The sequence below is a fragment of the Zeugodacus cucurbitae genome, chromosome 4 (assembly GCF_028554725.1).
Source record: "Zeugodacus cucurbitae isolate PBARC_wt_2022May chromosome 4, idZeuCucr1.2, whole genome shotgun sequence".
Taxonomy (NCBI): domain Eukaryota; kingdom Metazoa; phylum Arthropoda; class Insecta; order Diptera; family Tephritidae; genus Zeugodacus; species Zeugodacus cucurbitae.
In genome coordinates, this window is record NC_071669.1 from 51,865,223 (window position 1) to 51,891,204 (window position 25,982).

A 25,982-nucleotide genomic window follows, 5' to 3' on the forward strand; every position below is an offset into this window, starting at 1 on the left:
ATATTTGACAAGACAGCAAACATTTATGAGCGAATTTCGGTCAACATTAAATGTAATTTATGTGACGAAAGCAGACGCATTTGCGAAAATAAATAAACAACGTAATACCAATGATTCCGTATATCAAATATGTATGTCTGTATGTGTGTCTAAGCATAAATAAGAGGATGTATATTTCAAACTAAAAGACGTACGAAAGTTTATTGAACAATTATGTGTAAAAATATTAAAAACAAATGTTTACAATGTAGTAATTTGAGTAAAATAAGGATGTGCTAAATTCAAGTGCAACCGAAAATATTCTCTTTTCTAAGAATGAAAGGAAAATACGATACTGAAACTGATAGTTGCTAGTCTAATTCGAGGATGAATTTTTTTTAGTCAACACTTTTCTTTATCAAATGTCTTTTTTTCCACAATTCGACAAAGAATCCGCTCAATAAGTTGGAATACCAGAGTTCGTTTATGCTTCTGCTCTTCTTCATGTATTCGACGTAAATCATACTTTGTGAATCCCAGAAGACAGTGGCTATCACCTTTTCAATTGATATGACATTCATCTTAGGATTATATTCGCCGGAGAAGTCCATCGTTTGGATTGTACTTTGGCCTCATGTATTTATCAGTGGACCCATATTTCGCCAAAACTCGAGATTGCGCTTAAACGGTGTCCAACAATGGCTTTGAAGTGATCTCTCGAAGACGTTTGTTGTCCGGAGTGAGAAAACGCGGTACCCATCGCGCTTCCTCTGACCAATACTTGGAGTATTGCTACATATGTTATTCTCCGTGGTAGCCGTTTTCGGAGCATCTGGGCTCGACTCATCAAAAACCGACGTTTTACTACGTTAAAACTCGTTAATTCAATATTTGATGGTTACCATTGCAAAAGAAGAGTTCTTGGTTTGGTTCTTGGTTTCCCTGCGCGGTTCCTTGCCAACAAAAATAACACAGCCACACAAAAATAGATTTTTGTCATGACCTGGGGGTCTTACTATGTGTGTCTTAACTTTTTTGGGTTGTTGAATCCGAATCCGAGATCCATTTAACCCCATCCAATATGACGCACAGCGTTTTAAAAACTTCATTGGATTCACTTGAAACTCGCTACTCGAGGGGTTTTCGGGGTCGCTGATTACGAATCCGATGTCGGTTATGCCAAAACCTTGATCTGATGGGGTTAAAGGGGTGTCGGATTTGGATTCAGCGACCCCAAAAACATAAAGCACACATAGTAAGACTCCAGGTCATGACAAATTGTTTTTTGTGTGGCTGAGTAATCTACGGCTAAGTACTTATCGGGCCGTTAAACTTTTACGCCACATAAACTCTTTCAATATATTAATATCAATACTTTATAACTAATACCCTAAGCTGTTGATAGTCTATTACATGTTCGAAATAAATATTATTTTTGTGTCCCACAGGTTCAGGTCGGCAGCCCCGCCTATGGAGAAGTGCTGCGCGGCGATATTATCGCCAAGATACGTGACTATGACGCACGTGATGTGAGCCACGCTGACGCCGAGACGCTATTCCGTAATGCTGGTAATGAAATTAAAATCGTCGTACATCGTGACAGTAAAATCGCATACACACAAGGACTTGGCAGCGATCCACAAGGAGCTGGACTGGGTCCGTCACCAGTCAATAGCATTAGTCCAGACTTAACCAATGCCAATGTGCCACATAGGTGAGTATATGTTTATATATGTATACATTTATACAATTTGATATTCGATCTCCTACTCATGCTGCTCATTTACTTCACGCAGAGGACCTTCACCATTCTTGCCCGGACCCGGTCAATATGAGCGCGCTCTACAACTGCCTGTTGATTCATTGCCGCAAACAGTATTTCCGAAACTGAACGCCTCGGGCGGCTATGTAGCACCGTTGCCACAGCAACAGGGCGGCTGCTTTAGTCCGATGCCAACGCGTGATCACCAACAAGACGTAGCCGAAGAGCAGGCGGCCATTGTGAATCAAGTGAGTCAATAAAAAACGCTATGCTGCCAAATACTTTTTAACACTGCTTTCGCTGCATTAGTAATATTTGTTGTTGTTACATTTACATATTTGAAATTTTGCTAACAATTAAATTGATTGTTGCTAATTGCTCAGTAAAGACAAATGCGAAAATAAATTGTTTTTGTTTTTAAAATCATAAAAAGTTAGAGAACTTATTTTGAACGGAATTATTCTTGAGAAATATACAGCAAAAGCATTCTTGACATGTGGTAAAGAAGTAAAATATTGAAATGATCATTGCAAAAATACGATCACCGCGCCTAAAAGTATGCAATAATTTTTGAAAAACAATATTTTTGATATGGCTGAAGTACAGCATGTTGAAGATGAATTAAATTAGAACTTTTTTAAAATCTAAGGCATTTGAAATCTCATTCTATCATAATTCTAATTTTCTTTAATTTAGTTTCTTACTTTTCTAAAATAATTTGATTTTTCAATATTATTATTTATGTTTCATTTTGTATATTTTTATTTTATAGGTTATTTCATTTATATAGACATATATTTTTATATATACTAATACATTTATGCTTCCGAAGACATACCTTTATTGTATGTATATGTGACGTAGGTCAAGTTATTTTATCATTCCCTACTCTTCCTAGATGTATGTTCCGAATCCTAGTCCTATTTTTCATGCTAAATGTCGTTATCTTGGTGTGTGTTTGTTTTATCCGAGGCTTCTTTATTGTACTGGTGTCGAGGTATCGCCTGTAGCCTGCGGCCAACAAATTGGCTCGGTTTTACAACCGTATTTACTCGATGCAGATGATTAGGTTATACCGCCTTTACTCGGTCGCGAGAGCCTCGATTGCTAACAAAAGAAGGTCAGGTTGACAAACCGATGGTAGAGGTTATATATTCACTTTTCCTTCCCTGATCCCCAATCCTCATTCATGATCGTGATTCTTTGCTGCACCGCGGACCATAGGATACAATATACTCTATATATAGAATTGAGTTAACCTTGGTCTCCAAAGCGATAGTATAGATAATTCTTTTGATGTTTTTGTAGATAACACAACACTACATAGGCTGTGAGCATCTAACGGTAACGGTTAAGGAATTTTATAGTTTCAAAAAAGTCGGATCCTGTTTGCAAGGGTTCAGTTAGGATTGCTGTGGATCATATACCTTATGTTCAGGAATAAGGGTGCCCGAACTACAGATGGAGATGTAGTCTTAATGTCATTCTGAGGGTGTTGAGACTAGTGCTTGCTTGCTTGTCATTAAACCTAAAGCTATAAAGTGGTTGCCATCACATTAACCTAATTTGGATCCAGTTTCTGATTAAAGTCTAAAATCAATTGCTCCTCGGTTGTCAATGGAAACATTTGAGTGGGTTTCGGTCATGAAAAAGTTCTTAGAATATCCTTCAACTCTTTAGAGCCACCTTCTTACATGAATTGCCCTCCATTGGCATCAAACAACTGGCAAATCTGTAAACGCCACTATTTTTCTCAAACTTCTGTACGACCGCATGTGTGGCGACCATAGAGCAACAATTGTTTGTGTCGAAACACCCACAGAATGTGTTGTAATATTTAAATGTTTATGTTTTGTATAAGTTATTGGTCTTGTGTGTTTTCGTTGAAGGCCGAAAGCTTTGAACATTTAAACCAAAAGTGAGCACATGAACTTCGACGAAAAGGTCGCAAGCGATGAAGGGCGTCTGATGGAATTTTCTTAATTTTTTTGCTGTTGTTTTTCGAATATTTACTTTCAGTATTTATTAATAGTACACAAACTATTAGCAGATGCCTAAAGAAAATAAAGAAATTATATTCGAGAAGCGACTATGACGTATGCCAAACGAAAGCCAATTGCAAAAGTGGCAGTCAACAACAACAAAAACAAACAACACTTTACTAGTGCATATGCAAGTCGTACATACACCTGCCTGCCTGTCAGTTTGAAATACCTTTCTGACATTGACATCCGTAATAACGCGCAGCTGCTGCTGCTGATGATAATCATCATCAAAGCCGTTGATAATGATCTTCATATTAAATGAGAGCAGCGCGATGGTGCGGACAGTGGGTCAAATAAATAATTTCGTGCGATTTCATAAATGTCTCTATATATGCTATACAAGTTCTTTGGCTTGTATGTTCAATAGAGCAGGTGTGTCCAACATGGCGTATGAGTGATCTGCAACTTGCTGAGCTCTGACAGCAGCAAAGCAGATTTTTCTATTTCTTGCTTTTATTATTTTTGTCATTGCTGCAACTTTCACCAAAAAAAAAAAAAACAACAACAAAATTGAATTCACTCACTGCCAGTGATGATGTAGCTGATGATGATGCTCTCGTGAGGATGATGATGATTCAAGAAAACTTTCAAGGACAGTTCATGTGACGGTGTAATTTTAGCACTTCAAGGTGTTTACAGCACACATGTTGAACGTTCATTGCTCATGCTTTTTTGCTTTGGCCAATTTTGTTGTTGGTGTGTGTGCATGTGGTTTTTTTTAGATTTTTGTTTGTTTGTTTATTTATATGATTGTAGGTGGGGTGCGCTCACTCATAATAAGAGTATATAGACTAATATATAGACCAATTTCTATAATCATATACATATATGTGAATGTGTAGGCATATAAGATATTACATATTATATAGATTTATATACCTACTTATATATATGTACTATTTCGAAATATGAATATGGCTAATATATAAGCTTATATTCAAATATTATTCATATTTTTCTTTTTATGTATGCTAATTTTGTATATTCATATGTTTATGCATAATCCTTGTATATTTTATGAACATATGTATATATTGGGGTTAGGTTTGATCATTGAAAACAAGTTAAATCTTCTATGAAAAACAAAGCGTAAGCACGAACCAAATGGAAATTGGACATTAAATTAATGTTGACACTGCATGGATTAATATATAAAGGTATTCTAAAGTAGATATACAAACATACATACATACATACAAATATATGTACCTGCCTGCATGCTTGCATTTGTGCATTTAATTGGTTTGTTCAACTTGAAATTTATGAACCCTGATAAAAGCATTTTTTGGTATAAAAAATGAACGATTCCATAAAAAATAAATATTTATTAATATTATTAAATTCTTATTATTTTTTAATTTCAATATTTTTAGAATCTGTTTAATTATAAAAAAAGAATTACTAATTTTCATAAAAAAATTAATTTAATTTAAATAAAAATCATAAAAAAAATGTATACTAATTGAATCGGAGTCTAGCGTGTGGTATCTTGTTTTTTTTATTATTAATGAAAAATAATTTAATAAACGGTTTTTAAATATTGTTTGTGCAAATACACAAAAATGTCATTTTACTATAAAAAATAAAAAAAACAATATTTATGATATATTTTTCATAAAATTATTTTCATAACATTATTATAAATGTATGCTCAAGATTAACAACAATATTGCAAATCAAAATCAATGGGAGTAATATTCTAGGAGATATACCCTTTGGAAGTTCCGCCCATCAGTCCACGAATGTAAAACTTTAAACGCATTTATCTTAAAAAATTTTCAAGTCGGTAAACACGATTTCACGAAAAGTTATGAAGCGATTTTGTTAAAATTTTGCACACATCTTTGGAATAACAGTATCTAGTTAAAGAACGAAGGACATTTTTTTAAATTTATTACAACTAATTATTTCGAGCCAATATATGGCGAAAATTTTTACCCAAAAATTAGTTTTTTGGTTAAAATTCTATCAAAATTTCAATATTTTCTTTTTTGCTGTGTTCATTAATTAGATTTATCAATGTATTATACTATTGACGTAATTTAGGTTTATTGTTTTTAAATGAACCGATCGTCAGTTATGATGTCCACCACAAGAACTTATTTTTTGCAATGTCATGGGAGATGAAGTGGCAACGGCTAAGTTTTCTTAATTTGTAAATAGAAATTTCGCAAAATACTGTTTAAACACGTATCTTTGATACGCTGAGTTGTTTAAATTAAATATATGACTGGATATTTAAAAAAAATTTAAATACCCTTGTTTTCAACAACAACTGAATAAAATATCAATGACATGTCCTCCTTAGAAATATTAAATGTTTAGCTTTCAGCTGATTTTATGAAGATATAGAAGTATCTTTATTCTTAACGGATTATACTTAAATACATCCAAGTGGTTGAACTCCGATTAAAACATTAAGGGATCCAGCTGTTTCTTCGGTTAAAAAAATAATAGCAGAGCCTAAGGTTCATAGTGTCTATCATAAAAAAATAAAGTGATTTAATCGAATGTGTGTTTAAAATATATATTTATATCGAAATTATTTACGAAAATATATATCATATGGCAAAAATGGTTCTGGAAGGTCTTTAGTCCCACTCGTATTAATAAAAGTTTTGCAGTCGTCCAACATATATTTTAATAATTTTGTTTTCAAGAATATATGTATTAAAAAGATCGTTAGCAGGGCTGTTTCAAATACTATTTATATACCCAAACTGAATTTCGCCATTAGATCTCGAAAAACACCTTGTTTCTGGTACAAGAAATCTGCACTCGAAAATAGCGTGGACGTGACTCAGAAACAGTTTATATTCATATACTTTCAATTATATATGTGTATATGTAACACACATATTTTGAAAGACACAAAATTTCACCAATCTCCCATTTAAGATCTCGAAAACTAGTGCGTTCGGATACTTTTCGTTGAACAAAATGTGTGTGGGCGCTAAAAACTAAGCAAACACAATCCTACAGTCGTAAAACGCAAAATTTTCCTCACACTATTTTAAGATCTCGAAAATTCGGAAATTCTTACACTCACACTAGCACATAACCGTGCCAAAATCTCAGCACAACAATTTTCATGTATATAACTCGATAATTTTCGCTTTGGGTCCGTACATACAATACTCAAAGGCGTGAAATATGTTTTTATTTTCCAAATTTTCAAAATTGTTCAGTGCCACACAGTTGGCCACGGCTGCTGCCACTCCTTGCCGCGCCGCGCCGCGCTGCGCTGCCTTGGTTGAAAAACGTGTGGGTGTTGCTAAATATGCCGTATACAAGTCCAAGTTTATTGCTTTTCATTAATTCTTTTTTTCGCCAAACACACAGTACATAATGGTAATATAGAAAATAATTTTGAAATGAAATAAATGGTTGTGCCTTATATTCATATGAAAGTGCGCTCTCTGTGGCGGGGCCTAGAGAGCCTACTTGGTTTTGTGCTCTACAGCTCCCACGGTACATACAGCTTTATACATATCTACATTTGTATGTATGTAAGTAAATATGTAGGCAAATGACCGTCTGGCTACGGCCAATGGAATGTACGAGATGAGCTAATTTGTATGGCTGTGCACAATTGTTCGGCCGTTAAAGGCCACATACACATACATATATACTATATAGGCTCTCTTCTCCTTTCGCCAGCATCATTATACATATGGCGCGCCAATATTAAAATTCGAATATTTCTGTATATTTGCTGCTTTTCTTATTGTTGTTGTTGTTGTTAGCCTATGTAAACTTATACATACATATATAAGATATACAATCTCAACTACATATTTGTATATACAATTGTGTGGATTAAATATTTGAAAATTCAGACAGATGTGGAAAACATCGCCAATTTGTGAAAAATTAAAATTCAGTTGCTTTCGGAATATTGAAAAATTCAGATCAAATCCTTAGAAGTTTAAGTAGTGAACACACAAGTAAAAAAAAAAATCTAAGAAAATTCCAAACGATCTCTAAACTACGAGTACGAATTGACGAGCAAGTGAAAACGACATTTTCTTCAAAATTTCAAAGAGTTTCAACGGAAAAGTTGGTCGATTTTTTTTATAATAAATAGTTTTTAATTGTTTAATTGTTTTTATAAATTTTGTATTTAACTCAATTGCGTAGACCAACACAAATGAACTATCAATAGAACTATAATTATTAAAGTGAATCACTTACATTCGTTGAATAGTGTTAATTTGTTATATAATTGTCACAAAATTTTTTGCTATATTATTCGTTTGTTTTCTTTGTTTTTTTATACTCTTTTACCACAAAATAAGGGCGTTGACAAATTAATTTAAAGTTGCACACATACAAAACACACAAAAACCACAGAGAAAAATGGAATACGTCCAATTCAAAAACGGAACCCCACACTACTATAGGGCCCAACCGGACCTGAATGAATGCATTCAATACCAAGTAAGCCACGCAAATAAAGAAAATTATAATTTTTCTTTTTAAACATAAATTTGTGCACAGGATAACGGTTAATTTTAAAGTTCAAAATACTTTTTTTTTTTCAAAAACTATTTTTTTTTTTCAAAAATTACGTTTTGTGTGTAAAAATTATTTAGTAGTGAAAAATAAATATTACTGTAAAAATTAATTTAATATAGTACTGAATACATACATATATGTGCATACTTATATCTAGTCCAGTTTGAGCTCGACAAGATTACTCAACTTCATACTTGAATGATACGAATTTAAGTACAGCTATGCAAGTTAATACGTGAGACTTTCAAAATATAAATATTAAAAAAAAAATGTTGAAAGAAAATAAAAAATTAATATAAATATTTCAATAAAAAAAATTAAAAATAAATTTAAATTTTGTTCTAATAAAACAAATTTTTGAAAATAATATTTAAACAAACTTTAAAAAATTTCTAATTTTAGATTTTTTTCCAAATTCGAAACAACTTTGCAATATAACATATTAAATAATTATATTTTTCAATATTAAAAGCTCAATAACGACTTTCATAAGTGTCATAATATGTATACGAGTCTTTTGGCACAACTACATACATAAATTAATACATACATATATATGTACGCATATACTATAACTAAATTTGTATATAAAATACTTATGTACCACCACAGATATCTACTTATATCATATCAGGCTACATTTATACATTATGGACGTTTTCCAACAGCTAACATCCGCGCGATTTGCTCCCGTCTTTTATATGTATGTTTATTTATAATAAATACATTTTTGCGCATTTCAAAAAAAACAAAAACAAAAAAAATTAAATACCATTTTGTAAACAAAGCTCCCACATGCGCGTACTGTTGATCTCTAGAAGATTCTAACTCAAATTCCCACATGAAAATACATGCACATGTGCACAACAACACTTGTACGTTCTCCATCGTTATGGCATAGGCGAAGGAGATTCAAATATAATGAAAAAACTAAGCAAATTCGAGCAAACACGTAGTTAAATGAGATGAGAATTTGTGATATTTTGAAAATTCAACAATTTTGCGAATGTATCCAATCAATAGTAGCGCAAATGTACGCCTTTGAAATATATATCTGAGTTATTTTTAGAAATCATAGGAAACGCAAGCAACTCGTTAGCAAACTGGTAAAAAGGAAAGAAAAAGAAAAATTTGTTGAAATAAAAAAATGAAAAAAGTAAATGAAAATGAAAACATTAATGACTGTCGGATTCATCATTACTGCCACAATTTATACTTTCGTCGTGGTTGGCTAACAGCAATAAACACATACACACGCAAATACAGAATAGCTACATACTCGTATGTAGCTCACCACGCCTATAAACATTTGTTGTAAAATAAATTTATACTCTCATTACCATTTTGACTTTTAGGATTCACTAAAGGCTTGCTTTGCTTATGTATCTAGATACATCTTTTCTTTAAACATTTGCTTGTACATCGTCATAAACTATACGGTCGATTTTAGCCGAGCATAAAGTCGATTTTTCTCTAAGATCAAGTGATTAATCTCACGTGAGGCGCGCAGAAATTGTATCTGTGTATATGTGTATGTATGTACATATGTATGTGAGTGGAAAATTTTTGTAATGTATTTATGCACATTTAAATTTTACTTTCATTAATTATGTGAAGATTTATTAAAATATTTTGGTAAACATTGCTGGGAGGACATATTAAAGACAACCATTTTAGCACATATTTACAAAGGAGTATAATATATAGTCAGAGGCGATACATCCATAATATTATTTCATTATTTCTTATTACTTTGTTCATATTATATATATTATATGTATGGACGCCATTTGCAGTAAACAGATTTAATTAGACCACACCTGCTTCGTCACGTCCATTTTCACTTTTTCCCCAAAATTCGTGTGCAAATTATTTTTCAAGATTATTTGATTGCTCTGAAAATATTTTTAAATGCCAACATATGCACATAGATTTCTAAATTTACATACATATATGTATTTAAGCACTACTTCCACATTGTTTTTCAGTGGTTTTGAAAAATCGCTACTAAAAATTAACGCTAAAGCGTTTTATTTCAATCGAATCTATTTTTGTTTCGCAATTTTTAAATATATTGTGTAAAATCTAAAATTAATTACATCAACAACAAATAAAATCATACATTTTCATGGTCACAATATACAGATTTACGAATGAATCCAAATATACTATAAATGTTGACGTTTCACTGCACTCCTCCCGCTAATATAAAGCGAAATTGCGCCGATATTTTCAAACAATGTACACCTTTAGTTTCTCAAGAACAAACGAATGTCGCCAACTGCACACAGATGCAGCAACAAACATACACAAATACACATACAACATATACCAATGCAAAGCTCATTGCAGTGCATGTGTTTTGGTTGCACTGCACATTTTCATTTTGAAAACAAAAAAAATTAGTTTGTTGCCAATTGAAACATTTCTTTTTTTACACATATAAATACAATGTAAGCTTTAAACTAGTGTTAGATGAATTAACTTTAATTTATCACTCACACAACACTGCATATTATATTTTTTTCATCGGTGTAGTTCAAACAATTTAATTCACAAAACTTCAAACAATTTAACCCACCAAATTATATGCAACAAGCACAGACTTGTCAATATGAAAAAAATTTATTATAGCTAGTCAATCTATGCGTAACAAGTTTCATATTAAAATTAATTTGATTTATAGTTGTTTTCAATAAATATATGTATGTGTCTATTTTGATTTGTTTCATACACCACCTTTAAAATAAGGACGTGTTGTTATTTTCCTAGGCATGCGGTGTCGTCCAATATTGAAGCAATCAATTGTTTGTCCCGCAAAGCGCCATTTACCTCGTCTTCATCCCATTGTAGCACTATTTTACATAGGCGTGGTTCCTTCTTCCGCATGATGCGCAGTATGCCACGTGTCTCAATTAAGTCAACTAACCCTGCGAATTCGGCTTGATCCAATGCATGTATATTGCGTTTAACACAGACACGTCGGTATACTTCGTGTAAACGGCCAATAGTTATGTCTTTATTACGTTCCTTTCGCAACATCAACATTAAACTGCATAACACAATCTTTTGTTGCAGTGGAAATGAGTCTTCTATGTCTTCTTGTAAATTCTGTGAAGCACCATATACTTTATTCAGTACCTCAGCGACTTGTGTCACTTGCACAGGTTTTAAAACAACTGCAAAAAAAAAGTAAGAGTTAGTAGGTTTATAAAAAAAAATTGTTGATTTAAAGCTACCTTCTTCAGTCTTCTCAGCATTATTATCTCCCAAAGCCAAAGCATCAATATTAATTTGTTTTTGTCCTAATTTCATTTGTTGTTCTGCTATTTCGGCCACTCTTCTGCCAATATCCAATGCACGTCGTACATCACCACTCACAGCGCTGACTTTCGCTGCCAAAAGCTGCAACGTAACTGGTGGGAACACCTCCAGCACGCCAGCTTCTTCGAGTCGTGAACGGAATATTTCGACAATTTGTTGTTTGGTATATGGTGGAAAATGCATATGCTGTGGCTTTAGTTCACAGCGTGCATTTAGACGCATCAAAGTGCGCTCTGTGAGATCAAGACTGTTAGCGATGCCCACTAAAAGTAAGCGTGCACCGGGCAATGAAGGCCATTCGAAAATCGTATATAGTACTGATTGCTTTGAACTGCAAAGTTGATCGATTTCATCTAAAACAATAAGTAGCATGCGTCGTGCTGTGCGTAAGTGTTGCTGCACGGCCGCTAGATAATCACGTTCAGCACGTCCAGTAGGATGTAATTTGAGTTCAGTACATAGCTTCTTATACACACCATTTATACTGGCAATTGACGTACAATTTATGTAAACACATTGTAATTGGTTTGACAACTCAGGCGACCTCAAAAGCATTGAAAGGCAAGCAGTTTTTCCAGTACCTGGTTGACCGGACACATACAAACTACCCGAACGTTGTTCCTCTAAATGTACTTGAAAAAATTCTCTTAACTCTTGCAGCTGTTGCTCGCGTCCCGGTAAATTTTGTGTTTCTGCGCTATTGAGCACACGCCGCGCACTTTGGAATTTGTTACGTGTAGGTTTTGCTTGTGTTTCTTCTTTTCCTTTTTTTGTAGGGGTGTGTTGTTCGTCTTCATCTGTGTCGATTTTCTTACGTTCGTCAATACTTAATCTATCAATCAGTCTGGAAGGGCTGATGAGTTCAGCTTTTTGTTTCCAACGTGACAACTTTGGAGGAGACACATCTTGTCCAGTGTGTAAGACATCGTGTTCATCGTCACTTAGACCATTTTGCTCATGATTAGTACGTTTTCTAGTTTGTGGAGTTCTTTTGGTAGAAGTTGCAGTACGTATTGCCTTTACACGACGTGGTGTTTTAGGTTCCTGATCATCATTCAATTCTTTTACTTTCGACTGTGTTTTAACTTTAGTTTTACTCATAATATTACAATTTTTAGTATTCTCTTTATCTATTTCTGCCAACGTTGGTGATTTGCTCAAAGTAATTTCTTCTTCCTCGTCACTTGTCGTACAATGCTTTGTTTGGCGTCTACGCCAAACTTCTGATCGTCGCGACGGTGTTTGAATGTTTGTACTTGAAGTTGTAGGTGTTAATCTGCCAACACTGCTTAGTCTAGTTGATCGCCGCACTGTGGTCATGGTTTATATATGAATTTAGGAAACAAACTTATATTAGAAACAAACAATTTTAATCTTTTCTTTCAATAATTATAACAAAAGATGCTGATAAAATTGTTAAGTTTAAGATAGAATGGCGCCAAACACGAAATACAATGACAACTGTCATCTAATACAGCTGTCACTATGGTTGCCATTTTCTTCAACACAGGGTATTTCATGTGTTGAAAAGTGCAGACATTATACCATGCAGAGATAAATAAACTTTAATGTATTACCTGTTTAATGATTGTGAGGTTAATTTTACTTAAACCGTTATCACGTAAATTATAATTTTCCACTATTAGTACTCTGCTGCAACTAAATCTATTGAAGCCAATTGAATATCTAGTCAGTTGGCATTACGTAAGAAATTATAAATATAAGATGAGAAGCCAATCTTTAAATAAAATAAAAGTATGCGAGAGCAATATAGGTGGTGGGAGGCAAACAAGAGATATGAGAGCCTACTATCACTAATATACACATAGGTGGATATATAAAGGATGTATATAGATGTACATATGCGGATGTTCTAAGAATATTAAATTTAAAATTGTTGAAGATATTGTGTGATATTTTACATAAGTGTTGGAAGACATGTACATTTAGAAAATCGTATTTTTGTAGTCAATTTATATACATTATATAAATATACAAATCTGAATCTTTGTTGTTTTCTCTAAATTCTCCAAATATTTTCTTACTGAATTTAAGGCCTCTAACAATAAATTTTTATTTTAATGCAAAACACATTTTGTTTTTACTTTTGGGTATACATGATTTAATATTTTTGAATTCTTCCCACATCGACTTTCATAAATTTCCTTCAATACCACATATTTCGATTTAAAGGTATCTACAGTATATAATTACATTAAACTAAACATAAGAAGATAATTAGATTTGACAAAAATTTATTTTCATTATTCATACTTAATGCTAAATTTTTCAAGCTGCACAATTATCAATTTATTTTCGGTTTTGCTTTGAATTTAATGTATAAATTAAATATATATTTATCATAAACAAATTTTATAGCATATGTATTTCCTATTTTCCACAGCCCTACCGAACAACTCCATTGGTGCTTCCCGGTGCCAAAGTTAAGAAGGATGCCCCAACCACAGAATCATACTTGAGGTATCATCCAAATCCGGCTGTGCGCGCTAATCGCGGCCACGATTTTCATGACAGCGTGATGAAGCAACGCGTCGCCGACACCATGTTGCACAAGGTCGTTGGTCAGGAAGCCGACACTGGCAGGGTACGTCTATATACTATATATTAAATGTTATTGAATTAAATTTTTAAGTACTGTAATCAAATATTTTAAATTAAAACACGCTCGTTAATAGTTCTTACTAATTATTTAAATCAATTACAGGTATTCCATAAACAATTCAACTCTCCCATTGGCCTGTACTCAGACAGCAACATTGAGAACACCATCAGACAAACAGTTCCGTAAGTGTCAAGTATTTTTCACTTTTACATTTATTAAATTACACAAAATTATGTTAGCGTTCATTTGAGAATATATATACATATATATTAGTAGTTATGAAAAAATTAGCTTTTAAAAAACAAGTACAAAATGTCACACATATTGCTTATTGTTTAAAAGAATAACAAGCTTAAGTCAAAATAACGAGTTATGTAGTTATATATAACCAGTTACGTGTAATTGAGTGCAGCAAGCACATGTAGAAAAGAGTATGCAAAAAAAAATACTAAACATATATTTTATGAAAAAAAGTATTCGGAACTTAACTTAAAACAAAACTAAGCTTAAAGAAATATTTCTGTATCCGCACATTGGCATCTCTCTTCCTTTCATGACATCCGTTGTCACCCGTGTATTTTGACAACTGCAATTTTTTTAAGAAATTAATCTGTTGAATTTTATTTATTTAGTTACTTTTCGTTCAAAATTCATATTTGCCGTGGAATATTAAATGATTTGTGTGCATTAAATTATTATTTATTACGCACAGACCTAAATAAGCCAGATACATATATGTAAGAAAGACGGTTTCAATTCAAAAACGTATTCAAATTATTGTTTAAGTTTCGAATACTTGTTGCACGGTATAGATGTGCTTTTATTTTATAAAATTAAATATATGTAAATAAGTAAATGTAGTTGTAGATCGTTGTAATTTAAAGTTGTGATATACCCGAGCATTTTCCAAGCATTAAACGCTTAGCAAATGGAAAATTGTTCTGCTTACGCTTTCATTAAAGTATTTCAAATTTTAGTGAAATATTTTTGAGAATATATACATACATATCTGTGTATTATATTGCTTTATTAAAACGTTTTGCGTTAAATTCATTATACAGAAACAAGTTTTTGAAACAAATGTGGCTAACTTGGTTAGCTTTTTAAAGAAATCTATCGCTAATGTATATTTAAACTAGTATTTCAAAAATTAAATAATAGAAAAAAATTTTGGCGTGTCCCCACCAAATTTTTTGCATTGAATTCTTAAGTGTTGCGGCAGTTTATTATGCTTAAATTAATTATTTAAATATATACATATTAGAAGCAGCTCAGTATTATATGCCTTCAATTTATGTCTTAGTTGGTGTGCTTCCTCAATTATTTTTTGTGTAGTAACCTTACAAGTATTTTTTAAAAACTAGTGAATACACAAAAACGCTTTAAAAACACTATAAAATTGTATGTATGTCTACTATTTGATGAGTCTCATTTGTACGTATGTATGTATGTATGTTTGTGTGTAGATTTATGCCTTACAACAACCATGTTATAAAAAACTTATGATTATTATTGTTGTAGTGCCAGTACTGAAAGTCCGCGCATAAGGAGTAGTCCTTTGCATCGCCCAATGCCGACCAAACTTGACCGGTAAAAGTAAATTTTACAAATCAAATCGACAATCAGTCAGTCAGTCAATCAATCTATCAGTTCGACCGATCCAAACAAACAAACAATCGATCACAAAAGTCACAGCATATTTTCAACTAATCATTACCATAAAATCCATTTTTGGTAATTCCATTGGTTGATTTATAAATCTTCATTTCGAACTTGGCGCTTTTAAAAGAAATTTGGTAGTGCTTTAAATGGTTTTATTTATCAGTTCAACTTCTAATAGTTGAAGTGTGCGCGTGTGTGTTATATTTGCTTATTTCCCGTATATTTTTATGTTATTCCTTTTGTTGTTGTGAGTATGTATTAGTGCACTTTTATTTGTTCAAGTATTTCATGACTTTTCTTAAAGTGAAAACAACTGATTATAATCGACACAACGTAAACACTGATAAACACATTTGAGGATCGATTGTGTCACACAATAACAAAAGATCTTAAAAACAGGACTTTTGTGTGTCAAAACAATAGAAAAAAAAACAACAACTAGATAAGGTTCTAAAAATAAAATTTTACCATCAAAATCATTTACAGCATGTCGTTAGTGGTTCTTTGTGTCAGTGATCCTTAAACCCTATCTGTGCTTGAGTGAAAACAATTTTCCGAAAATACTTTCTTTTTATTTTATATACATACATATATATTACAATTCTTAAATTACGCACTAAAAAAATTAATTGACGAATTGAGGTTAGGTTATCTTTTTAGCGAATGTTAGGCTCCAAGCAATTTAGCTTACACACTTACAAAATTTTATTGAAATAATCGTAAACAAATACTTATAGTAAGTACCTTTTCACCGAAGGCATTACTATTGCACATGATCTAATTGTGTTATAAGTAGCGTTATAATTTTAATTAATTAAAAATCAAAATGTATTAATATTTTGTGAAAAAAGGACAAAGCTGCACAATTAATATTAGAATTTTCATCGATCTATCTTTCCTGGAACATAAACGTAAAATACTGGAGCAACAAAAACTTAGAGAACTGAAAGAACAGCAAGAACAACAGCAACGCCAACAACAACAGCAACAGCTACAAAAAATACAGAAATTTTGAAACAAAAAAAAAAATAGAAAAACTATTTACTACTTATAGAAAAGAAAAAACAAAAAAAAAGAAACATATATAATAGCAGGAAGCCTAGACGACTAAATACAAAAATGATAATCTGATAATGTAATTTGAAATTGAGAAATTCAAATTCCCTATTTGAAGATCAAAAGTTTCAGAGAGCACAATACTTGAAAGAATTAGCGCACAAAAAACATAATTCTAATATTTAGCTATTTTTTTTTTGGTAAACTGTTCCCCTTTCTTCACTGAATTTACGTTTGAAAAAAAAAAAAACGTTTGCAACTTTTAATTGGCCTGTGATATTCATTCATACCTTCATACGCACGTATTTACCAACTTTTAACAAAATAACTAAACAATTTTTTAAGTGAGGTTATGGCACATATTTTTCAATTGGTTGTTTCAATAAATGTAGTATTATTATTTTTTTCTTTTTTAAAAATTTCACCTGACATGGCATGTATTATATAGATAGGACATTATTTTGTTATTTTTTATACAATTTAAATTGTTTATTTAATAAAACCAAATTATAAGTGCTAGTAAATTTATTATATTTATTTGTTTAATATATATTACCCTTTATAAAAATTCCCCACAAACGTTCCCTGCACTACTTTTGTTTACAAAATTCCTTTAGTAATCAATAAGCGATTGCTTTCCCATTGGTTATAGCCTTTTCACACAGGAGGTAATTGAACAATTAACCGGCCTCTGCTCAATTAAAACGCTGATTAAGATCGATTTATCATACATAATAAATATCTAGAATTCGGCTCTAAAAGTGACATTTTGACAGTTGAGAATAAGTTTGGGATGCAAACAGATCTCTACAAATATTTTGTTGGGTTAATGTTGACACAAATGTCCAAGATCGATATAAAACGAATTAATCGATTTAATCGACCAGTGCTTGACCCTTGAGACATCTATTGGAAAACGGCGGAAGCAAAGTTGTAGACCTAATAGCGTTTTTAGACAGAAGCAAATTGATCAATTTACCGGCCTCTGCTCGATTTAAACGCTTATTAATATCGATTTGCCATACAAAATTAAATCTCCATTTATTTTAAATTGAATTTAAATCAACTTGAAAATCAAATGTAAATCTGCGACAAAGACTAGCATTAATACTACTAGACGGTAGATGGCGCTACTGAAAAGTTATAATCAGCTGATGAAATTACTAACTTCTTATGTAAAGCAAAAACAAAAATGTATAACAGCTGATCGTAAATCGAGTAGCCGGCAGTATAAATAGCAAAAAAGAGTTTCTTCATTTAAATTTAAATTGATCAATTTATTTGGCTGTCTAAAAACGCTAATACAGCTGATCGGTTATGGAGTAGCCGGCTGTGTGAAGAGCAAAAACTGGTTTCTCAATCAACATTTTAATTGATCAATTAATTTGGCTGTGTGAAAAGACTATTAACTGTTTTGCAGAGAGCAGAGAGCAAAGCTTTAGAACGTACTCACACTCAAAGACTCACATAGATACATATGTACAAACCTTCAACATCGTATAATAATGAAATTTTTTAGTAGTATGTTTTAAAAATTAAAATAAAATTTTTTTTGTCTTTTTTTATAATTATGTATTTTTTTTCAATATAAATTTTAAACATTTTTTTCAATATAATTTTTTTTGTTTTTTTTTTAAATAAAATTTTTTTTTTTCAATATAAATTTTAAAAATTTTTTTTTTCAGTATAATTTTTTTTTTTAATTTATTTTTAGTTCAAAAAAATTGTATTGGAATAACGGTTATGCTATTGCGACTGTTTTACTAACCGATTTTTACCATGCATTGCTTGCAATGAGTTATTAATTAGTGCTTAAGAGTTGCTGCTGCATATTTAAATACATAAATACTTAAATACATAGCCCATTGGTTTATAAAACAGCTCATTATATAATCAATTTTACATGCACATTAAACATACGCACATACATAGCTCATGCCTACATATACACAATAATTATTACATACATACTATACATCTTATACACCACTAAATTCATTTTTTAAACCAAACATAATAGACATAAAAAAATTGTATTAATTTGTTTGCAAAATTTTAATGACTATTAATTCTAACGTATTGTGCACATCCTGTTTTTTTCTTTCTCTCTCTCACACAAAACACATATACACAAATTCTCTACGCAACTGCAATGTCAAAAACTAAAAACAAAAACAAAAAAAAATTAAATATTTATATATATAAATGTATAATGAATATACAAAAACAAAAAATGCGAAATGTATGCTCGAAATCATATTGAATGGGACTGAACTCCAAACCCACTACGAAAAAAAAAAAAACAAAAACTAAATTGTTATTATTGTTATAAAAACCAAAAAAAAATGAAATTAAAAACTGTAAAACAAACAACGACAACAACAACAACAACTGAAAACCGAAACATCACCACAACTTATCTATTTCGATATCGAAATCTGCGAAAAACTATAACAATTACAAAAAAAAACGAAAAACAAAAAATTGTTTAACTGTGCCATTGGGCGCCCGCATGACACCTTCGCATAAACCACGGACGCCAACGATACTGTGGCATGGTATTACTGCAATTTGCGCCACTGTATGAAAAACAAAAACAACAAACACTGGCATATTGATTACATAATTACCACAAATGTAATGGTATAATGGCAATCTAATGTCTAAATGGATTAACACAACAAAAAAATCAAATAATTACAATGAATCTTAAATTATATACATACGCACAACAACAACAATGTGTAGTTATAAGAAGACTCTTCATTTTGATCCATCGAAGAGCGAAACTTATAGAGCCATACAGGAGGAGGGTTATGGCAATACTAGTTATGCCCCACAGGAAGTGACAGTGCCCGTGCAGCCAAAGGTCTTCCAACCAAACCGATTGGTTCCAGGAAAGGTAAGGTCGTAATGACTTGCTGCTTGCGTTCATCGTTCATCGAATATCGATTACCATGATCATCGATCATTGATACACCCAGCGTACATCATAAAGCACATAATATGCATGCACGTGGTCGTCTAAAAAAAACTCATAAAAAATTGAAAAAAATCACAAAAATTATTTCTAAAAAAAATAATAAAAAAATATTAAAAAAAAACTCACAAAAAATAATTTAAAAAAAAATAATCGAAAAAAGTAAGAGCAAAGCTTCGTTTGTGAGTCTCTGATGCGCTAAGCGAAGTACTATCTATCTCTGCGTGCTGACACCGCTGCCATAGCAAGTGTTCAGCAAATTGTTTATATTCTAGAGCAGAAAAGAAAATCTTCTGTTCATCGCATTAATTACCATTTTTCGTTCATATTGTAAATGTTTAATTTGTTGTAATTTATATTTTAAGTATTGTCCATTACATTAGCGATTAACGCATGCGTCGTTGTGTACAGCATTTTTGACAGCTCTCTCGCTCGCAGGCTCAAAACGCTGCAACGCATCATTTGTCAGTCACCAGCTATCCCACTTTCGTACTTTTTTTTTGTTTTCTGTAATCATATATGTAGTCATTACATTTTGTGGAAATCGTTGTAATGTCTGACAATTTTTGTGGCAGAAATTTTTGAAATATTTTTTTTTTCTACAAATAACTGTATTCTAAATTTAAACTAACCTGAAATTGAACAGCAATCAAGCAAATTATCCATTTAAGCCAATTATTTCTCATCTGTGTACATAAAATCATCAAATTATTTCGTATTAAATTGTATTACAAAATATTGTAGCTTAACAAATAACAGTTATAAATAACAAAACGTTAGCTTTATAAGGTCTGTTCGTTATAGGATGACGGCTCTCAATAGTTATCAGCAGTAATTCTCTTCGATCAGCTGTTTTTCAAATGACAGTTTTTAATGTCAAATACAGTTTCCCTACCTCTAAACCCCATAATCCACAAAAAAAACTCGAGTTATAGAAACTTCCCGTGTTACGGAAGATAATTTGTATGAAATTTGACTTCTATTGCCAATTCAAGAGTTCGAGTGATGCAGAACTTTGAGTTCTTGAAGTTTGAGGTTATGTATTTTACAAATAAATTTATAAATGTCAAACTGCAAATTGTTGACAGCAGCATTAGCTGACTTCCTATACCGTCCCTTTACTAGCTATCCTATAACGAACACACCTATTGTATCAATTGTCTTAAAATCATATTCATGTCTTATCACAAGATTCATTTAAACTTAAGTCTAAGCATTTAAAGGTTCTTGAATTTTTATTAACTTGCATTATTTTTAACGGTATTTCAGAAATCCAGCTCAACGCCCGTTCCCCACACGGCGTACAATGTAAGTAATCTCATAATATTTTTTTATAATTCCTCAAGCATCCTTGTAATATTCGGAATCCTAATCTTGAAAACATCGATCATTGAGTTCATTAAGTTCTTTTGAAAACTAAAAATCTAGCGAAAATCTCTTTTTTGATGCAATGTTTTATAGAGAAATATATTTTAACAACAAACAATACTCTTTTTATACGCAACATTCCTCAAACGAAAATACTTGCAATCTTTTTAAGCCAAAGGTTCATTAATTTTATATCCAAAACAAGAGATGGTTATATTAATTGAACCCATAAATTGAAATAAAATCTTGACATTCTATTAATTACATATATGTATCTTGCATTGATGACCTATCTAAATCTAACATTAGAATATATATTATATAACGATTGAGAGACCATTGTAGTTTGAGAGAGAATAATTGGAAAACTTCATACTCTCTCAGCCACACTTAGTTTCCTCATGAGCATTCTTAAGATGATTCTTAATTTGATACATTAAGATTATAATTGAGAAACCAGTTTTTACCCTTCGCTCTGCTGGCTATACGATTAACGATCAGCTGTTATACAGTTTTATTTTTGGTCTTCATGGTAAGATTCATCAGCTGAGAAAAACTTCATTTGTATGGTAAATCTTCTAAATCAGCGTTTTAATCGAGCAAAGGGCGGTTAATTGATCAATTAACTCCTGTGCGAAAAAGCTATAAGCGTCCGAACTTGATAAGTTCTTAAGTTTATACAACTGTGTTGTATACTCTATAAGTAAGGGCACTCTGAAGGCATTGCCATTAAATCGTGTCTAAAAATATACCTCATAGCTCTAATTAGTGGTATGAAACTGATGTATTTGAGGAAGGAACCTTAATACTACGAATTAATATAAGATCTCAAATGATCTTCTTCTGCTAGAAAACACCCTAAAATGACAGAGTCACAGAGCAGTAAATTTATTGTCATCAGAATTGATTATCAGTAATGGAACTTAATTGAATTCTAGATAATATTTCGGAATTCAGTTATCTTTGATTTGTTCCGATTTTCTTCCAAGATAACGCTCTTCTACATATATAGGAGAATTGATGAAATTACTGAAATAATTTCGGGAAAACGAAGTTTTCATTTTCGAAATATTTTTCTAACTTTACTCTTCCTGAATTAACTATAAGGATGCATAAAAAAATATATATTTTAATTATTTAACCTTTTTTTAACTCTGGTACTAATTATTTTTCACAATTTTCTACAATTCCAGGTGGTAAACTCACAAGATGACTCCATCCGTCAGAGTTCATCCTTCAATCGCTTGATGTACAGTGTATTGGGTGCGTCGGAGTACTAAGTTCTATAAATGTCAACCAAATATGTTTCAAATACGAGTGAGCCCAACGATGTATCCGAAACAACAAACAACAACAAAAACCAAATAAAACAGAACAACATAAATAATGGTAGCCTTAAAAAATGTCATAATTCAATTATAACGAAAATGTTTTTTTTTTTTGGAAAAAAAACAAAAACAAATTGTCAGTACATCCAAGCAAATAAATAAGTGAATCTTCGTATACTTAATATTATAACATTATAATCATTATAAAAGTAAATTATCTAACATTAACAAAACCGTAAGGAATACATACATATAAATAGCAAAGTTCTATCAATTGCAAAATATAAGTTTTATAATAATAAAAAAAAAATAATACGAAATATACAAACCGAAATTGTGCACAAATTAATAAGTTAAAATTTAAAATAAAAAAATAAAAAAAAAGAACTGTAATAAGTGTATTAGGCGATTCAAAATTATTTAAAATAAAATAACGAAAAAACTCAAAATCGGTGAATTGTTTAATATATTATTTGCGTAAATCTAAATGAAATACTAACTTTATTCAAGAATGTATTTTATTAAAACTTTAGCATGGTAAATTTCAGAAAAACATTGAGTGTTTCTAGTCTATGGAAATGGAGAATTCACGTGGCCGTGTAGGTCTGTTGTCGTTCGATTTCGTATCGTTGACTTGTTGAGCGTGAATTTTTCATTTCACTGCAATTTGCAAGCATAAAACTTAACCTTAAATTTACAAAAATCATTTATAAAATATAGTGCTAATAAAATAAATAAAATTAATTTTCATTGGACTGGAGAATTTCTATATTTTTTTTTTTAAATCAAGATTTGTAGGCCAGAAAGCCACACATAGACCAATTTTGGTTCTTTGCGATAGCAGATGAAGTGCCGTCACGTAATCACTAAAATATAAAAAATTTGTATATAATACATTACAAGCTCTTGATCTCCAAGCTGGACTTATAAGACTCACAAATCTATACTAGTATTATAAAGAGGAAAGATTTATATGAATGTTTGAAATGAATAAACTCATAAACTACTGTGCCGATTTCAAAAATTCTTTAACCATTGGAAAACTACATTCACCCCGAGTAACATAGGCTATATTTATTGCTAGACTCTCAACTTTCAGGAATTAGTTCCCAGGTGAGGGTATCAAAAAGACTCCGTGATGAAGAATCTTAATCTGAAACTGAAAATCGCTTCGTAAAAATATAAAGAGAAGTCGATCTCGTTATTCTTTCATTATACTACAAGAACAGTCTGTAAAATGATCGTACTAATCTTTTATAGTTTTCTCGTATGGAAATTCTGATTACCGCTAATTTCATCTTCGCAGTTTTTAAGTAAATCTATTTCCAAGAAACTTACATTGAATTAATTACGAGATTTTAAAGATCTCTTTTTAGCAAATGTAATTTTTCGATGGTAATCTTATAATGGTTAGGGGTGCGTTCTTTCAATTCATAGAAATTTGGTATCTAACAACTTTAAAATGATCGTTTTCTAACAGTCCCTTCTTAGAAATGTGACTCCTAAAAATTCTCGGTTATTCGAAAGTACCAAAAGTTTATAGAATCCCCATAGTAATGATATAACTGTAAGATGTATTGTACATAGAAGTGGAAAGCTCGGTTAAATATCTATAAAAACCTGTATATATATATATATATATATATTTGGCGTAGAAACCGCTTTAAGTGATTATAGCCGAATCCACCAGAGCGCGCCACTCATTCCTCCTTTTTGCTTTTTGGCGCCAACTGGAAACACCAAGTGAAGCCAGGTCACTTTGCACTTGGTCTTTCCACCGGAGTGGAGGTCGTCCTCTTCCGCGGCTTCCAGCGGGTACTGCATCGAATACTTTCAGAGCTGGAGTGTTTTCTTCCATCCGTACAACATGACCTAGCCAGCGTAGCCGCTGTCTTTTTATTCGCTGAACTATGTCAATGTCGTCATATAAATCGTACAGCTCATCGTTCCATCGTCATATGTATAAGTTCACGCAAGTGAGGAAAGTTTCTGATTGCCATTTACTTGGGAGTGGCCAAGAACGATTCTTTTGCATATGACTCAAGCAGCTCACGATTTCCGGTTTTAGACCAAGTATCCCCTGGGTAGCTAACAGACATCCGTTTGGAGGCTAGCTCATGTGAGAAGGCGAAGCCCGCTTCTGCGGTTGTGCGTAGGGCTTGGGACCCACCACATAAAAAAAGTGCTAAATGGTTCCAACAAGACGGGCCATACAACGTGTGTAACGATTTCATTATAGAGATCAACTTTTGGAGCAAAAAACGAACTGGTTAAAATACAAAAAATATGTGAGTAGCCACATTAATATTGATGTAAAAATAGATACAGAAAGAGATATTGATGAAGGTATAAGAGAATTTAATGATGTAATATCAAATGCAGCTGTCATAGCAACACCAAACATAAGCAATAAACTGATTATCCGCAGAAAACTCACTAATAATGAAATAGAAAAGCTTGTAAATGAAAAAAGGCGAGCTAGACGTGAATGGCAGTTAAATCGCTCCCCTTCTACTCAGCTGCAACTAAAATATGCTGTACGAAAACTAAAAACAGCGCTTAAACGTGAGGAAGAATACCACACTCACAATTATATAAAGAAACTGTGTCCAAATTCAAACAAAGGAAATTCTCTTTGGAAAGCCCAAAAGTCAATGAAGCCTCCAGTCGACTCCAACTTGCCTATAAGAGGCTTGGGTGGAAACTGGGCAAGAAGTGACGAGGATAAGGCAAATTGTTTCGCAAATCACCTAGAAAAGGTATTTCAACCTAATTGCCCAAAGAACAGCTTTAAGCTGCCAATCATCTCCAATAGCGCTAACGAGTCGCTTGGGTCTATTCAAACGTCATCTTCTGAAATTATTAAAATCATAAAAGAGCTGAATCCTAAAAAGTCGGCAGGACACGATAAAATTACTCCAAAAATGCTAATTGAGTTACCAAATATTGCTTTAACAGTACTCTCCTTGCTCTTTAACGCTATTCTCAGTTTCGGATACTATCCAAGTTCATGGAAAAAGTCGCAGATCATCATGATAGAGAAACCAGGTAAAGACTTGACACAGCCGTCTTCATACAGACCAATCAGTCTTCTACCCTGTCTTTCTAAAATATTTGAAAAAGTGTTACTATCAAAGATGTCTCCTTTCCTCCTTGAAAATAATGTAATACCAACGCACCAATTCGGTTTTCGTGCAAAACATGGCACTGTAGAACAAGTAAATAGAATTACTAACGAAATCAGAAGGGCGTTCGAGTATAGAGAGTACTGTTCTGCTATATTTCTAGATATGGCTCAGGCGTTCGATAAAGTGTGGCATGACGGGCTTTTATATAA

General features: G+C 32.0%; 2 protein-coding genes across 14 annotated transcripts in view; one reads left to right on the forward strand and one right to left on the reverse strand.

Moving 5' to 3' along the window:
• The window catches only part of LOC105210401 (probable serine/threonine-protein kinase DDB_G0280133), a 190,951-nt gene that overhangs the window by 21,795 nt on the left and 143,174 nt on the right, over positions 1–25,982 (forward strand). For 2 of the 13 annotated variants that reach the window (XM_011181320.3, XM_011181322.3), the window contains exons 2-9: positions 1,428–1,693; positions 1,776–1,989; positions 14,033–14,233; positions 14,354–14,433; positions 15,773–15,841; positions 19,718–19,871; positions 21,219–21,257; positions 22,511–23,408. In XM_011181320.3, the coding sequence (XP_011179622.1) occupies positions 1,428–1,693; positions 1,776–1,989; positions 14,033–14,233; positions 14,354–14,433; positions 15,773–15,841; positions 19,718–19,871; positions 21,219–21,257; positions 22,511–22,597 (1,110 nt within the window). In that variant the 3' untranslated portion in view covers positions 22,598–23,408. Of the gene's footprint in view, positions 1–1,427; positions 1,694–1,775; positions 1,990–7,602; positions 7,846–8,084; positions 8,227–14,032; positions 14,234–14,353; positions 14,434–15,772; positions 15,842–16,764; positions 19,872–21,218; positions 21,258–22,510; positions 23,409–25,982 lie in introns of those variants that run through there. The other 11 variants (XM_011181321.3, XM_011181323.3, XM_029039179.2 and 8 more) reach the window with 10 other exon arrangements.
• On the reverse strand, positions 10,908–13,104 carry LOC105210400 (cell division control protein 6 homolog). Its single transcript, XM_011181319.3, has 2 exons — positions 11,544–13,104; positions 10,908–11,483 (listed from the first exon to the last, which is right to left on the reverse strand). Exons 1-2 carry the CDS (start codon positions 12,946–12,948, stop codon positions 11,065–11,067), a joined length of 1,824 nt encoding a protein of 607 aa, XP_011179621.2. The 5' UTR covers positions 12,949–13,104; the 3' UTR covers positions 10,908–11,064.